Source organism: Trichomonas vaginalis, chromosome V (genome assembly GCF_026262505.1).
Source record: "Trichomonas vaginalis G3 chromosome V, whole genome shotgun sequence".
Taxonomy (NCBI): Eukaryota; Parabasalia; order Trichomonadida; family Trichomonadidae; genus Trichomonas; species Trichomonas vaginalis.
This window is the reverse complement of record NC_067207.1, coordinates 26,636,356-26,651,963: the sequence shown is the minus strand read 5'-3', so window position 1 is coordinate 26,651,963 and position 15,608 is coordinate 26,636,356. Positions and strand designations below refer to the sequence as shown.

At 34.0% G+C, this 15,608-nt stretch overlaps 9 protein-coding genes and 3 pseudogenes across 12 annotated transcripts, besides 1 other annotated feature; 4 read left to right on the top strand and 8 right to left on the bottom strand.

The window, feature by feature from the left end:
* Positions 1-15,608: part of a mobile genetic element that runs on past both edges of the window.
* TVAGG3_0408370 lies at positions 212-1,445 on the top strand (annotated as a pseudogene). The gene has a single exon. A coding segment is annotated over exon 1 (1,234 nt).
* TVAGG3_0408360 (protein of unknown function, DUF4108 family) lies at positions 1,515-1,904 on the top strand (the record flags this gene model as incomplete). The annotated part of the gene is made up of 1 exon (XM_051232994.1): positions 1,515-1,904. The coding sequence occupies one exon, from the start codon at positions 1,515-1,517 to the stop codon at positions 1,902-1,904; it is 390 nt and encodes a 129-aa protein (XP_051102724.1).
* TVAGG3_0408350 (uncharacterized protein) lies at positions 1,921-2,388 on the bottom strand (the record flags this gene model as incomplete). The annotated part of the gene is made up of 1 exon (XM_051232993.1): positions 1,921-2,388. The coding sequence occupies one exon, from the start codon at positions 2,386-2,388 to the stop codon at positions 1,921-1,923; it is 468 nt and encodes a 155-aa protein (XP_051102723.1).
* Positions 2,604-3,118, top strand: TVAGG3_0408340 (protein of unknown function, DUF4106 family; the record flags this gene model as incomplete). Its single annotated transcript, XM_051232992.1, has 1 exon — positions 2,604-3,118. A coding segment is annotated over one exon (515 nt), but the record flags the coding sequence as incomplete, so codon positions are not given.
* Positions 3,319-4,589, bottom strand: TVAGG3_0408330 (annotated as a pseudogene). Its single transcript has one exon. A coding segment is annotated over exon 1 (1,271 nt).
* On the bottom strand, positions 5,161-6,102 carry TVAGG3_0408320 (organellar and viral DNA polymerase type B; the record flags this gene model as incomplete). Its single annotated transcript, XM_051232991.1, has 1 exon — positions 5,161-6,102. The coding sequence occupies one exon, from the start codon at positions 6,100-6,102 to the stop codon at positions 5,161-5,163; it is 942 nt and encodes a 313-aa protein (XP_051102721.1).
* Positions 6,957-7,296, bottom strand: TVAGG3_0408310 (annotated as a pseudogene). Its single transcript has one exon. A coding segment is annotated over exon 1 (340 nt).
* Positions 9,058-9,282, bottom strand: TVAGG3_0408300 (phage tail repeat-like family; the record flags this gene model as incomplete). The annotated part of the gene is made up of 1 exon (XM_051232990.1): positions 9,058-9,282. One exon carries the CDS (start codon positions 9,280-9,282, stop codon positions 9,058-9,060), a length of 225 nt encoding a protein of 74 aa, XP_051102720.1.
* TVAGG3_0408290 (uncharacterized protein) lies at positions 10,866-11,198 on the top strand (the record flags this gene model as incomplete). The annotated part of the gene is made up of 1 exon (XM_051232989.1): positions 10,866-11,198. One exon carries the CDS (start codon positions 10,866-10,868, stop codon positions 11,196-11,198), a length of 333 nt encoding a protein of 110 aa, XP_051102719.1.
* TVAGG3_0408280 (phage tail repeat-like family) lies at positions 11,205-12,779 on the bottom strand (the record flags this gene model as incomplete). The annotated part of the gene is made up of 1 exon (XM_051232988.1): positions 11,205-12,779. One exon carries the CDS (start codon positions 12,777-12,779, stop codon positions 11,205-11,207), a length of 1,575 nt encoding a protein of 524 aa, XP_051102718.1.
* On the bottom strand, positions 13,797-14,039 carry TVAGG3_0408270 (serine threonine-protein phosphatase family; the record flags this gene model as incomplete). The annotated part of the gene is made up of 1 exon (XM_001317908.1): positions 13,797-14,039. The coding sequence occupies one exon, from the start codon at positions 14,037-14,039 to the stop codon at positions 13,797-13,799; it is 243 nt and encodes an 80-aa protein (XP_001317943.1).
* TVAGG3_0408260 (uncharacterized protein) lies at positions 14,058-14,420 on the bottom strand (the record flags this gene model as incomplete). Its single annotated transcript, XM_001317909.1, has 1 exon — positions 14,058-14,420. One exon carries the CDS (start codon positions 14,418-14,420, stop codon positions 14,058-14,060), a length of 363 nt encoding a protein of 120 aa, XP_001317944.1.

Sequence of the window (15,608 nt, the reverse complement as noted above, 5' to 3'; positions counted from 1 at the left end):
ATTAGTTGACGCAAACTTTGTTCCTGTAAAACTTTTATGTCCTATGTATTTGTCAATGACGGCAGAAAGTTTCGAATTGGAAGATGCAACTGGTGAAAGTATTGTATTACAAGAACAACTTCAACAACAAATAGCTCAAGAACAACAAATGCAACAAATGGAACAACAAAAGTCAAGAATAAAAAAAAATATTTTTTTTATTTTTATAAAAATGTACAGAATAGATGTTTCAGATTTTTATGACTTCCAAGCATTCAGAAATATGTGTCCATTTCGAGACTATAACAAAGCAGTCGAGAATTTGAAACGTTTAGTCATTTATGTCGACTCTGCCCCAGAATGTTATGTCATGAAAGAATGGGATGTTGTCTTTAACAAACCAAGAGCAACAATAGTGTCTGAACAAGAATGTAGACAGAAACTTAAGAAAATAAAAGTCGTACAAGTTGGCATGAAGATGTTAGATGCTTGGGATATCTTATTGTCAAAGTTAGAAGATTTTTTCAGTTCGAGGTATAAAGTTCTATACACCTTCTCCAAACTTCTATTCTATCTTCACTGGATTAATATACGAACAAGTAGAATGGAAAGAAAATATTATAGAAGCTTGGTTAGACCATGTCAAAGAAATTATATGCAATGGAAACGAAAGAGTCTATGAGTATATCTTATGTTGGTTTGCAAACATCTTACAACATCCAAGTGCTAAAAATGAAACTGCTCTCATTATAATTGGAAAACAAGGAACAGGTAAGAACACATTCTTTACAGATATCTTATGCAAACTATTAGAGGGCTATTCGAACCCGAATATGACAAACTTAGAAAACATCTGCGGTAAATTTAACTCTTCAATTGAGAATATGAAACTTATAGTTTGCAATGAACTTCAAAGTATAGATACAACAAAAGTTTTGAACTCAGATGCTTTGAAGAGTCTTATAACAGACAAAGTTGGAGTTGTTGAAAGAAAGTATAAAGACCAAAGAGTTTGTGAAAATGTTGCAAACTTCATTATGGTTTCAAACAATGTTGTTCCGATGAAGTTAGAAAGTTCTGACAGAAGATATGTAGTTGTCAGAACGTCAGATTCTCATATGCAAGATACAGAATATTTTGACGACTTAGCAGAAACTTTGACATCTGACTTTTACAACCACTTGTTCTCATATTTTATGACATTAGATATTTCAAAGTTCAATCCAAGACAAATTCCACATACCGAAGAGAGACAAACATTGTTAGAAGCAAACAAGAGTGTATATGAACTGTTCATAGATGAAACTGACTTTGAGTGTTTAGATGAAAGGTCATTGTACGATTCGTATAAACAATATTGTCAAGAATATGGTTATATGACAGCGTCTAAACGAACATTCTTGGCAAATGTCAAAAGTCTTTTAGACGTACAGAATGGTGTATATACAAAGAAAAATTTTTTATGAGTAAATTTAAAAAAAATATTTTTTTATCCGATAGAAAAGATGGCAAAATTCATCTCAGTAAACAAGTACATGTCAGGACTTAAAGAAGAACTAGACCCATTCACATATTTGAATGTTTACTTCTACCATTTTGAAAAGTCTTCATTCAGCAAAGTTTGGAACATCGAACCAGTTAAGTTTGCTATTGTGACTAAAAATGGTGCGAAATTTGAAGACTTAGACATAGAAGGTTTGTTAGCAGTCAAAGAAAGTTTTGACAGAAGGTTCTCAAACCTTAAAGAAGGCAAAGCATACAAACTTGTTATACCTTATGAACCAAAGAAGACAGACGACTATGAATATTATGAGTCTAAGATAGTTGAAGTTCAAGGTAAATTGGGTAAAAAGATTTTAGAGTCTAAGCCAGTGTTTGCTCCTAAAGAGGAAGAGAACATTGACATTGACCCAGAAATGTTCTAAAAATAAAATTTTATTTTTACATGTCAAATTTCTTTTTCTCTGGAACTGGTTCAGGTTCTTTCTTCTCTTCTACTTTCTTCTCTTCTTTTACTTTCTTTTCTTTCTTTTCTCTCTTCTTCTTTTCTGGTGGAGTTATGTCAAATTTGGCGCAACCATATTTATGTAAAAGTTCTTTGTCCTTTAATAGCTCATCTATTCTGTTTTCTATTTCATCTTCAAGAACAGCGCATGTGTCTTCTTTGCATTCTAAGAACTTTTGTTGGACTTCATCTTTCCAATCGGCGTCATCTCTGTCAACAAGTCTGTCATTGACAAATTTTAAGACTGCTCTTTGTAATGTTTTATGGTTCTTGTCATATTCCCAGAAACAGAACTTTAGAACAAATTCACCTTTCTTGTTTACACTATGTAAGATTTTATGGTCGACAGATGTTTTGCTGTCAAAAAGTTTGTCTCGAATATAGATAGCGAAATCGCTAGACATTTTCTAAAAGATAAAAATTTTAATTTTTCTAAAAATATGTTAGAAAAAAAGTTTGCTGACATTGACAAGAAATTTGAGAATGTTTTGAAGAAGAACAAGAAGAAATTAGAAAATGCTCAGATAAAGCCTATACATGACAAGTTCTTATTTGCTCAGAATGGTATAACAGGTCTAATTGCACCACCTGGTCGGGTAAGACTTTCACTTATCTTAAAATGGCTGCACAACAACAAGAACTAGATGAGAAGAACCCATTCTATGAGTTAGTTGTCATTTGTAGTACTTCTGGTCAATTTGACCAAACCGTCAATTCGTTCAAAGATATTATAAAGAAGTCTAAGTTAGTATGTATAAAAGACTCTGAGTTGTTAGATTGGATAAAGAAGTACCAAAGAAGAGTTTTGAAGTATAATGCTATAAATGAGTATATAAATTCTAAGTTTAAAGACCCAAATGAGGAAATGCAGAGAATATTAGAGAAGAAACACTTCAGAAACAAACAGAAAGAGATAGAATACATTTCGAAGAAATTGCAATCTTACGATTGGAAGACATACCCTCATAGATGTCTTCTTATCTTAGATGACTTTGCTTCTCATCCTTTGTTAAAGAATAGAGAACAAGATATGTGTCGAATTCTTAAGAAGCTCAGACACTTTAACATCTCAGTTGTCATTTGTGTACAGACAGCAAAGAGTTTAAGTAAGGATGTTAAAAGAATACTTACTGACATTGTACTTTTCCCCGGATTGTCCGAAGACGATTTCATGGAACTTATGAAAGAGTCCATGGCAGGTAAGTTTGACAGATATGAACTATGGGAGAAGTACAAAGTCATACAAGACCCTCATACTTCTTTCAGAATTCATATCTACGCGAACAAAGTTCAAATTGTAAAAAGTCAAGCTTGAAAAATGTAAGTGTTTAGTCTTAGTAAGTCTGTTGTGGTGCTGGGGCTGTCGGTTCTTCTGGCTTTGGAAGGCATTCAGGAAGAGGGACGTGAGACATTCGTTTGTGTCCTGTCGGAAGGAAGAACTTTTCCAGTTGTCGGGAAAAACTTTTCCTGTCGGAAGGAAAATTTTTTTCTGTTGGAAGGAAAAACTTTTCCTGAAGTTCGACCAAAAAGTTCTCAATTTTCGAAAATTTGAATGGTTTACGGACGGACAACTGGAAAATTTTTTCTTGTCGTCGGGAAAAATTTTTCCTGTCGGAAGGAAATTTTTTTCCAGTTGTCGGGAAAATATTTTTCTGTCGTCGGGAAAAACTTTTTCTGTCGGATGGAAGGACTCGGAATGCCAGAAGGATTTGACGAGGCAATTTACCTAATTGAGCTACTTGAGCCATCTGAAGTCAAGCTTGAAAAATAAATGGTTCATTTACTCTGCTTGTTTGAAGTTGTCAAAATACTCTGTTATTTTTTCCTTTAACAATGACAAATCTTCTTTGAATGTAAGTATTGTACAACCTTTCATATCATAGTGTGTTTGAGGTAACGTATCTTGAACTATTTGTTTCACATCTTCATTCGGTGTCATTGAAATCGGTAAGTTTTCGCGATAGAACCAATTTCTGTCAGATTTGTAAATCTTAGCAAGGTCGTAAAAGCTTTTGTTGTTTCTTCTGACTAAATGCAACATAACCATATCTTTATCTTCTTCATTTTCCATCTCTTCAGTATAAATCATATACTTATAGTTCTTTTCCTTTCCTTTTGGTACCGAACGTGGTATTCTTTTCTGAATGCTTTTGTCTTTTGCTTCAATGACTTCATCTTTTGCATGAAGTTTCTTTTCCATCTCTTCACGTTCTTGTCTATGAATTTCGTCAAGAAGTCTGTAAACATGCCATGCATAACGAGGCGAAGCCCACATTGCAACAGCATTTACAAGAAGTCTATGTACATACCAACCTCTCAAACCATTTGGCAAATTTTTACGATTTTCATGAGTTTTAGGCGACCCCGAAGGAAGTCGGTCTCGCTGTGCTTCGCTCAAAAGTTCTTGTGTGCTTTGGTTTTTGAACCAATCGTCTGTATGTTTGGTATCTGGAGCAAAACATGCTGTCAAAATACTTTGCATTTGGTACATATCGTCTTTGACCGAACGAATGAGACGGAGTTGTTTGTTAAACTGAACCCACTCATATTCTTCATTTATAGCTTCATGGACTATAACTGTTGTTGTGTTCTCTGTTGTTGACATATCTGTCTTTACATACAAAATAAAAAAATAAATAAAAATAAAACTAACTTTATTTTTTCTATCTTAAGGAAATTCATGATTTTCATAGAGTTTTAGGCGACTAAGGTTTCTTACCTACTCGCTGTTCTTCATGATTTTCATAGAGTTTTGGCGACCCCGAAAAAAGTCTGGGTCGCAATTTTTCACGATTTTCATGAGTTTTATGCAAGACCGAAGGAAGTCGGTCTAGAGAAATTTCACTGTTTTCGTACGGAATCTCTTCTCTCGGTTTTTCCGAGGAAAGCAATCTTATGCCATTTTACTCAGATTTTTGTGCTGAATTCAGCAAAAATATATTTTAGGGTAGAAGGTTAGATCTAACCTCTTTTCTAACCTGTTTTCTACCCCAGTTATTTTATAAGCGTTTTACATGGTAAACGTTATTTTTTAAATTTTGTGAAAACTCAACGGTTTGACACAAGCCCTAAAAATTATTTTACTCAGAATTTTGGTCATTTTTCAGCAAAAATATATTTTAGGGTAGAAGGTTAGATCTAACCTGTTTTCTAACCTGTTTTCTACCCCAGTTATTTTATAAGCGTTTTACATGGTAAACGTTATGAATTCGTGAGACTCTAAACAGTTTTGTAGCTTCTATTTCTTCGCTGAGGATATCGAATGTTTTAACGATGCCGAAAGTTTCTTTATACTTCTTCTTGACGTCAGATAGAAGGAAATCTTCTGCTGTTGGATAGTTTTTGTTCAGAAATGCTAACATGTCCATTTTATTTTCTACCGGCTTCTCTGCTTCTTTCTTTAAGTCTGCATAGTCGTTTCTCATTCTTTCTATCTCTTTGACGGAGTAGTTATATTTCCTAATTGCTGCCTTACATTTAGAACATTGCGGGTTCATTTTTGCGTTATACATTGAAATTTGACCTGCTAGAACAACTAAGGCGTCAATGGTTTTCTTTAACTCAAAAGTTGCTGGTTTTATTTGTTCGTTCCATATTTTACATCTTTTATCTTTATCTCTTATCTGCCATACACATTTTGCAACTAATGAAACAAAGTTGTCGTAGGTCTTAAATTCTTCAGATTTATATATGTCAGAAACATTCTTATATACCATGTCGCAATCTTTGTCCATAACCTTATGGTTGCAATGAAATCCTAGAAACTCATAGTTTACCTTTCGTATGAACTTCTTTATTTCTACTGAGTCAGTTGCTTTGACTTCTATTTCATCGAATTCAGGAATAGTGAGTTTTTGCTGCTGAATTTCAGGTAGTTTAGGCAAATGGTCAATAATGTCCTGCATTTCATAAAGATACTGTTCATTTGTTTCATCTTTCGCACTACAGTCTAAATTACTTGTTAAAAGTTCTTGCTTTATCTTCTGGATTTCTGTTTCAAAAGTATATGAAGAAGGAATGAAGCTTTTCATCTCTACTAACATTGACGTAGGATTCATGACTAACGAGTTAGGTGCTGTTGTTGTTTGAACTGTTGTTGTGCCGATTGTTGAAATCATGTCTTTTATACAAAATAAAAAAATAAAAAAAAATAAAACTAACTTTATTTTTTATTTCGGGAAAATTCATGACAAATTCAAGAGGTGAAAAAAGAGGTGAGAAAGGAGGTTAGATCTAACCTTCTACCCTAAATTATATTTTTGGGTCCTTTACACTCATTACGAAGAAGTCTTGACAAAACATGTACGTTCATGTTTGACAAAACATTTACGAAGAAGTTTTGACAAATTATTTACGATGAAATCATGACAAATTCAAGAGGGTAGAAAACAGGTTAGAAAACAGGTTAGATCTAACCTTCTACCCTAAATTATATTTTTTGGTCCTTTACACTCATTACGAAGAAGTCTTGACAAAACATTTACGAAGAAGTCTTGACAAAACATGTACGATGAAATCATGACAAATCATTTACGAAGAAGTCTTGACAAAACATGTACACTCATTACGATGAAGAAGTCTTGACAAAACATTTACGAAGAAGTCTTGACAAAACATGTACGATGAAATCATGAAAATTCAAGAGGGTAGAAAAGAGGTTAGAAAACAGGTTAGATCTAACCTTCTACCCTAAATTATATTTTTTGGTCCGGGAACAAAATGAACGAGGTCAGGATGTATGTAAATACATTTGAATTCATTCATAACACCCTTTGTAAGCTCATAAAATGCTTGTTTTGAGGTCGAGCCACATTTGGCTCCACCGTATTCTTTCAACCAAAACTCAAGAATTTCCTGCATGAATTTTGTATAAAACTAACTTTATTTTTTCTATCCTAAGGAAATTCATGACAAATTCAAGAGGGTAGAAAACAGGTTAGAAAACAGGTTAGATCTAACCTTCTACCCTAAATTATATTTTTTGGTCCGGGAACAACTTTCTCTCAATAGGGGCTGTGGCATAATCTTTGCGTAAACGGTTCAGACCTTCTTTCGAACTCTTGGTCTCTCTTCGATTTGGATTGAGATTGGAATTGCTGGGGTGGAGCTTGCTGGAACATCCAAGGGTTGGGGAAGTAAGGCATAGGCTGAGGAGGGTAGTTCGGGAAGCCTTGTGGTGGGTAGTAACCTTGAGGTGGAAATTGGTAGTAAATCGGAGGTACTTGCTGGAACTGAGGTTGCTGAGGAGACTGTTGTGGTTCTTTAGGTTCCTCTGGTTTGGGAATGGACTGGGTTGGTGGGACGTGGGACATTCGTTTGTGGCTTAACCGTCGGACCACAAACGATAAAAATCTCTGCTACTAGCAGTACTTTTACTGACAGTAGCAGAGATTTTTATCGTCCAACTTTACAAATGTAAACTTATATCGTTCTATTTTCTTCACTAGGGTCTAACACCAAAGTAACCTTACAAATGTAAACTTATATCGTTCTATTTTCTTCACTAGGGTCTAACACCAAAGTAACCTTACAAATGTAAACTTATATCGTTCTATTTTCTTCACTAGGGTCTAACACCAAAGTAACCTATGTACATGAAATTTCACTGCATAAAAGGAAAAAACCTGCGCGAATCGGGATTTGAACCGAGGTCTTCGACGCCTTTAACGAGGTAGCCCATACCACTGAGCTATGAGCCGCTTGCATATTCACAAAAATAAATTGTTTTCATGAGTTTTTACGATGTTAGAAAAAATGTTATTTTCTAATATCTTCACATTCAATACTTTTTCAGCACTTTTCCGTAGTTATATATGAAGACAATTCGAGATAAAAGTCATAGTACAATGGAATAATATGTTTGCACACCATTTGTTGTGAACCAAACTTGAAAGTCAGAGAAACTGTTACTAGGTGGTTCGTAGAATTTAGAAGCAAAGTCATAAAAGTCCTTACCAATACATAGAAAACTATTGTTGCTTGAACTGAAACTTGCATGACACATAACATTTTGAGGGTCAAACACGTTTCTAATAAACTGTCAAATCTGCTGGTGGAAGTATAAATTGAAATGGACCATCTGGTGGTAATGGTTCGTTCTGGTTTAGTAACGCGAAAGAAATTGTGCCCAAGAACGTTTGTCTACTTTCCAAAATAAAAAACTCTGTATCTCTTGGAGGGTTAATTTCAATCTTTTGAAATGAAACGGTGAGTTCATCTGTCATATTCTAGTTTCAGATAGTATGTTCCATTTAGTAAAGAGTCGTATTTTTCTTGAAATTCCCAATAATATTTGTTCATTTGAGTTTGAAAGTCATTTAGAGTTTTCTCAAGACTTTCGTCTGAACGAACTGTAAAAGATTCTCATTTCGTCAAATTTGTCTATTAGACCATCAGAACCTTTATACTGCCCATGAAAATATACTGCGAACATAAATGCGTTAGTTCTATTTGAAACAAAACTCTTCTAAATGCTATTGCCTTTGCATCTGAAGGACTTTGAAGCCAACGAATTGGATAGTCAAACCTGTATGCTCGGGATGAAATTTCTTCATCTGAAATAGTCCTACCAGCATTTGTAAAGATATAGTCTAACGGTTTTGTATCTGCTACTTTTGTTCTTTGTTTTTCAACCTGAAGCATTTAATATATGTAAAAATATATTGTTTTTAAAATGGTATGCCATTTCATATTTCTCATCTAACAAACAAGTTTCCCAACGGTCTTCTCCAACAAACTCAGCGTACATTTCAAATAAAATAAAAAATGTCACTTTTTTAAAAATAAATTTTTTATTTCATGCAATGTTAACACATCGAAAGCATGTTCATAAGACGTTTCTTCTTCTAACCTCTCTAGTCTGTTTGGATAATTGGCACGTGCTGTTTCCAAATCCATTTCGTAGCGAAGACCAGACAATTTGTCATAGACTTTTATGGGTCTTCCCTTCCTATATTTAAACTTCTTCGAAACTCTCCAACCATATCCTTGTAACTCTGCTTTTATTCTAGCAGACTTTCTATCCATTCTATATGGGGGCATTTTTATAAAAATAAAAAAAATATTTTTTTTCTTTACTTTACATAACCACCTGCTGCCATAAGTCTTTGACGCCAACCCATACCAGCTAATGAAGGTTGACTTGGTTTAGTTTGGAAACTAAACTTTGGTTTTGGTTTATCTTCAGTTTTTGGTTTCTCTTCTTCTATCGGTTTTTCGTCACTTTTCGGTTCCTCTGACTTTACCTCACCTGCAGGAACAGTTGTGTCGTCAACATCTTCATAAATATCATATGCCATTTGTTTTTTGTTTTCCTTTCAACTTTTTGTGTTTGTTGTAAAGTTTAGAATATTTTGACTCTAAGTCAATGAGATGTTCTATAATGAACTGTTGGTCAGTGAAGTAAACTTTTCCATCTGTTGTCTCGAAAGCTCCTTCAGACTTCAATATTTTATTTGTGAGAGTCTGTTTCTTTTTTGAGATACTAGCCGTTCCATTTCTATGAAAAGTGACTTTATAGTTAGGGTTTGTATTTTCCAGACCTGGCACTTTCTATTATTGAATTTTTCTCTTTCATCTGTAAGTTCTTTGACAGGTTTTGACAATGGTTCTGAACTTTTTGTTTGTGGTGTCAAATCTACCGTTTCAACTTCTTCGGTCATTTCATCTCAGTAAAAAATTTTAGTTTGGTTTGTTTCAACTGGTTGTTGTTGTTTTTTAAGTCGGTCTAAAACTTCCTGAGGTATAGGAAGAACTTGACAAACACGTTGTGTAACTGCTGGAAGCGACAAATCCATCTTGAACCATTTGTCTCAATGCTGTATTTGTTCATTTCATCTCAGTAAAAAACTTTACATTCCCCACGTTTGAGGCGGTTGAGGTTGGTTATTGTTTACCCATTGTTGTGCATGGTTATATCCTCTGTTAAAGAATCTTTCACCTTGGTCCATATAGTGTTGCTTGGTTATAGTAGTCATTTGCTTTGTTATAATAGTTTCCTGCTTGACTTCCTACATTGTCCATCCATCCTTGAACTTTTTCTTGTTTCAGGATTTGGAATAAGATTTGTTGCATCTCGTGCTACATCCCAACCTTTCTGTACAGTTTGTATAATAGGTTGTGCTTTCTCTTTAAGTATACCTAATGTACTCAAAATCTTCCTTCCAACTCCAAATACACCTCTGGCTATTGTTCCAACTGCGGGCAAAAATCTGGATGCAACTCCTGCTAATGCGCCAAATAAACCCATTTCTTATAGGATAAAAATGACGAATCCAAACAAGGACCCTATGTTTCTAAAGCGACAAAGAAAGCACTCATGATAAAAATCTTTAGTTCAACACCAAATGCTTGGTTTATGGATATCTTGGAAAACATTCCGAGGTATAGAGAAGATGGACCACCATACTGGCTAATATTTGTTGTCAAAACACAAGATACTGTGAAGCCATACCATTATGGTCCAAAAAATATTTTAGATGTGAAAACTGCTTTGACAATATTCGTTGACAAATACCATCCAACAAAAACTGACATCTGACTTTGAAAGTTCTTTCAAATCAGATGATGTAAAAAACTATCTGCGTTCAAAAAATGTAAACCAATATTTCATTGTCGACCAAAACCATTCTGCTCTTGGTGTCATTGACGGTTGTATAAAAATGTTAAGAGACTTAAACCAACCACAAGGTGGAAGCAAATGAAATGTCATATGACGACAAATATAGACACTTCTCCATGGCAAAGATGAGACAAGTTTTAAATATTTACAATAGCCGTAAACAAAAAGGTTTGGGAAACCACTCCCCGAAGAAATGAAAAACACTCTGAAGAGAAAGACTATATATTTAATAATTTAGTCAAAAGAGACAAACAAGAAAGAATGCCGGGCTTCAAACTTAAGAAAGGTGACAAAGTAAAAATAGAAATACCTAAACGCGACCATATGAAAATACTATTGACTATGAAAAATGGGAACCCGACAGGTACTCACATTCGTGTTCGTAAAAATAGAAGAAAGTATACAAGAGAATATTATGAAGTTTTAGGCAAACATGGCAAAATGTACACACTGCAAGCAGAAGATAAAACTACTATTGTCAGACCTCGTTTCAAACTTGTCAAAGTTCAAGGTGGTATACTTTCAAAGACAGTTCCTAACAAATATAAGACAACTCCTGACGAATATGCTAAAGAAGTTGAAAATGACGACTAAGCAATTCTATACCATGCGTAAACTGTCATGTAAGGTGCATGTATTCTTTACTTTGTCCCGTTTTGGTATATCCTGAAACGAAATGTGTATGGTTTCCTTCTCCCTGAGTGTCATCCCAGTAACAATATTTATAGCAAACTTAACGTCGTCTTTAACATCATATCCTTGACCTTTTGTCATTCCTGACCAATCCCAATATCTATGCTTATGCCAACCTGCTTGAGATGTACTTAAATCTATGTAGTGACTGTGTGCAGGTAAATTTTCACCTGAAATCGTTTTACTTCCACCTGTTTCCTTTGAAGAGTTTGCACAATACAAAAACCTGTCGACTATTTGTTCCCATGCACCAACACCAAACATTACTTGAGGACCTCTTGCTTCCATAGATGTATAAATAGAACCTACTGGGTTCATTAAATCAAACATATGAGACATTATAGGATTGTCTCTTTTGAACTTAAAATATAGTGCAACTATTTCAGGTTTCTTCTGGTTTGTGTCAGAATATTTTTTATAATATAATCTTATGTTTTCAGGGTAGGTAAAATCTTGACTATAATATTTATTTCTGTCATCTTCATAATAGTATACTATTCTCGTTTTTTCTATTGCATATATTTTATATCTATAAAAATCTAAATATAATGTTAGCTTTTGTTCATCTACATGTGGTGTTCTGACGTCATCTCCATAGTCATAATAATATGGTGCTGGAGCTGGGTCAGGCAATGTCATATCTGTCATTTCATAAACTCTTAAATATTTCTTTTGTTCGTCTCCATATAAGTTTAAGTAGCAGTTGTTGTCTAATGGAACTTTAACTTGTGTTCCATCATTCTTTATATAGCTTACATACATTTCATTGTTATTTTTCGGAATGAGTTTACACCGTGTACCATTTTTTAAGGAATGTACAAACTCCCATCTAAAATATTTATTTTCTTCATAGATAGAAACATCCCCAACAATAGTTTCAATATTTTTTGTTGTTCCTATCAAACTTTGGTATATTCCGTTGACATATGTTTTATCTGCTTTCTTTTCAAGGCTAACGTTTAAGTCTGTTATTTCAGAAGATGTATGTGTATGTCCAACGGCACTTTTCCTGTTTAAGGTTTCTTGTAAGTTTGTAATATTTGCAATGGTATGTGTATGTCCAACGGCACTTTTACTGTTTAAGGTTTCTTGTAAGTTTGTAATATTTGCAATGGTATGTGTATGTCCAACGGCACTTTTACTGTTTAAGGTTTCTTGTAAGTCTGTTATTTCAGATATAGAATGTGTATGAGTCTTTTTAGAATATTCGTTTTCAGCTCTTGTCACTTCACTTGACATTTTATTGTCAACATATGTTTTGTCTGCTAGTTCAGGATGAGTATGTTCTTTTGTTGCATAAGCATTGTTAGCTCTTTCTTCTTCTTTTGCTATTGCATCGTCTACATATTCTTTGTCAGCTTTGTTGTCAACATCTGCTTTCAAAAGAAGTTCATTTATAGGTTTCTCGTTTAAAGTTCCTTTTGTTGGATTTATACAGACAGTATGGTTCTTATTGTCTTGAAACAGAAACTCATCTGTCATTGGGTTTAATGTCAGTTTTAAGTTTCCTTCTTTCAATGACTCAGATATCTTAGAATAGTTTGAAAAGTTTGTTGTGTTCTTATTTAGAGCTTGCATAATGAGTTGTCGGTTGTGTTGTATTTCTCTCATAGACGCTGTTTCATTTGACATTTTTATTCTAGATAAAATATGCTTTCAATAGAAAAAGAAAATTCAAGAGTTGCTACAACTAAACCATTAGATGAACTTTTTACTAATGTCGGTCAAAAGTTTGAGACAGAGACCGTAAAGCATGAAGGCTATCGTTTTGACTACCCATTAAGATGGTTAAGAGACCCATCTGTCACAAAAGCTATTGGCTTTCGTAGAATGAAGTTCATTTCAGAAGCCATACATGGTTTCCCATTTACGGTCGGTTTTGAAGTTCGATACTATAACAAGAAAAACGTATGTATGAGAAATTTGAACAGGGAAAACTTTTACAAGTTAGTTTGCTTGTAAACTTAAACAACTCTTCAAGCTTTTCAAGAAAAAATAAACGACATCTATATCGAATATGCAAACCAGTATAACATTGACGAAGGAGAGTACCATCTCGATATTATTATGACAGGAAAAATGCAACTGTTAAAATCAATAAAATAGAAGACCTTGGAGAAAACGTTTATATTTCTACAAAATATAACAACTTGGCATGGTATAGATTTATGAGGATGTTAAATCAGCCTGCAGCATATCCAGTACACCCAGACTTTTATGAAGTCGAAAACCCTAATGGAACATATGAAAATGTTTTCGACCAAGATGCTATTATTGTTCATGCTTCATTTTCTGGCGCCCAAAACTCTTTTTTATGCTTGGCAAATGACTTTTACGAAAAACCTACAAAGTTATACGAACCACCAAGTGGAAGTATTTCAGACTTTCAAGTATGGTTTACTACAGATGGAAGAAAAAGAATAATTCCATTATACCATGCGTTTTACTTAGAACTTAGTTTCATATACAACTACTATCGAACGGTAAAAATATAATTTTTTAATACGGTTGAGGTGTTGGATTTGGTTGCCAACTAGACTGTGGTGCAGGTTCAGGCTGTTGTATAACAGGAGCTTGTTCTTCTGGTTCAGGGTCTTTAGGTATAATACCAACAAACTGACCTACTCTTTTACCAATATTTTTGACTCCGTTCCAAATTCCTCTTCCGACAGATTTTATTCCATTCCATATACCTCTTCCAACATTTCGAAAGAAGTTTCCTATCTTACTGAAGAAACCCATTTTACTATATGTAAAAATCTAATGTCCGCCTAGTCTTTTGCGTTTCCTGTTGAGTTCCATAGCATTCTTTAACTGGAGCTCATACATTCTGTTTCTCCTCTGGTAGAAAACATATTCTGGGTCAACTCCTGTGTTCGCGTCATCTGCATAAAGTTGTTTATATCCCACTTCAGGGTTTGTATAAAACTCTTTCCATCTCATATTTGCATACCATGGTGGCAAACCTAACGCAGCGTCATTTGACATGGCAGTTTGCATTTGTACATCTGTTGGCACTTGACCATAGTTTGCCATTGCAGTTTGTATTCTAACTTCATTTGGAATATTCTCTGGGTTTGGTTGTCCAGGTTGCTGTGCATTCGCTAAGTTCTGTGCGTCCATTTAATATTAGATAAAAATATCTCTTACGAGTACATATACTGAACATTTGCAGGCATTGGTTCATCTTCATATTCTCTGTACTTTTCTGCCACGTCAAAGAAATAAATGACACAATGGAAAAAACCTAAAACAAGTAGTCCTATTTCAAACCACATTTACTTACTAATAAAATTTCTTTATTGTGACACTTTCTCCAGTTTATAGGACCTCTCTCATATTCTATCTTGTCATATCTAAACTCATAGTCATGTATGTCCTCTAACCATCTCATAACGGTTTCCAAACCACTTTTATCGGATGTAAAGTAAAAGCATGGACAGTTATGTAAAACGTCTAAAGTTTCTAAAGAGTCTCTCAAAGTCCAGTCTACTTGGTATTGAAAATCCCATGTGTTATAGAACGCCGGGTCCACTATAAAGAAAACATTTTCCTTGTCTTTATATTTTTCATACAAATCTGTCCAATGACATCTCACAAACTCTATACCCTCAATATATTTTTCTATGTCCTTTTGAAAACATTTGTATAGTTAAGATATAAAACTTTTGACATAAGTGTTTCAATGTCATGAACTCTTATAGAACCACTATATAATAGTCTAGCAGATATACTATCCCAGTCTATATATTCTGCTTTTTTCAAAACCTCTCTCACAATATTTTTGTTATCTAATGGTATACGTTCCATCTTACCTATAGGTATCTTTTCTTTTAACTCTTTCAATATATTGTTTGTGTCTGGTATATGTTTGAGACGGTCCATATAGTTGTCGAAGTCATTGCATATAATCTTTGAGTCTGGGAATATTATATGGCACAAATGGGATATATAGAAACTTCCACCGAACAAATCTACAAATGTTAGACCATTCGGTAGTTTCTTAAGTTCTCTCAATATAATATCTTTACATTTACTCTTATTTCCAAAGAACGGTAACGGTGGTTTTGTAAAATTCATTATTATAATAATAAAAATGTTTTTCCTGAAAAGTGACAGAAAAGTGACAAAACATGTACGAAGAAGTCTTGACAAAACATTTTACGAAGAAGTCTTGACAAAACATTTACGATGAAATCATGAAAATTCAAGAGGTGAGAAAACAGGTGAGAAAACAGGTGAGATCTCACCTCTTCACCTAAACATTATTTTTGTCTGATTTTACGAAGAAGTTTTGACAAAACATTTACG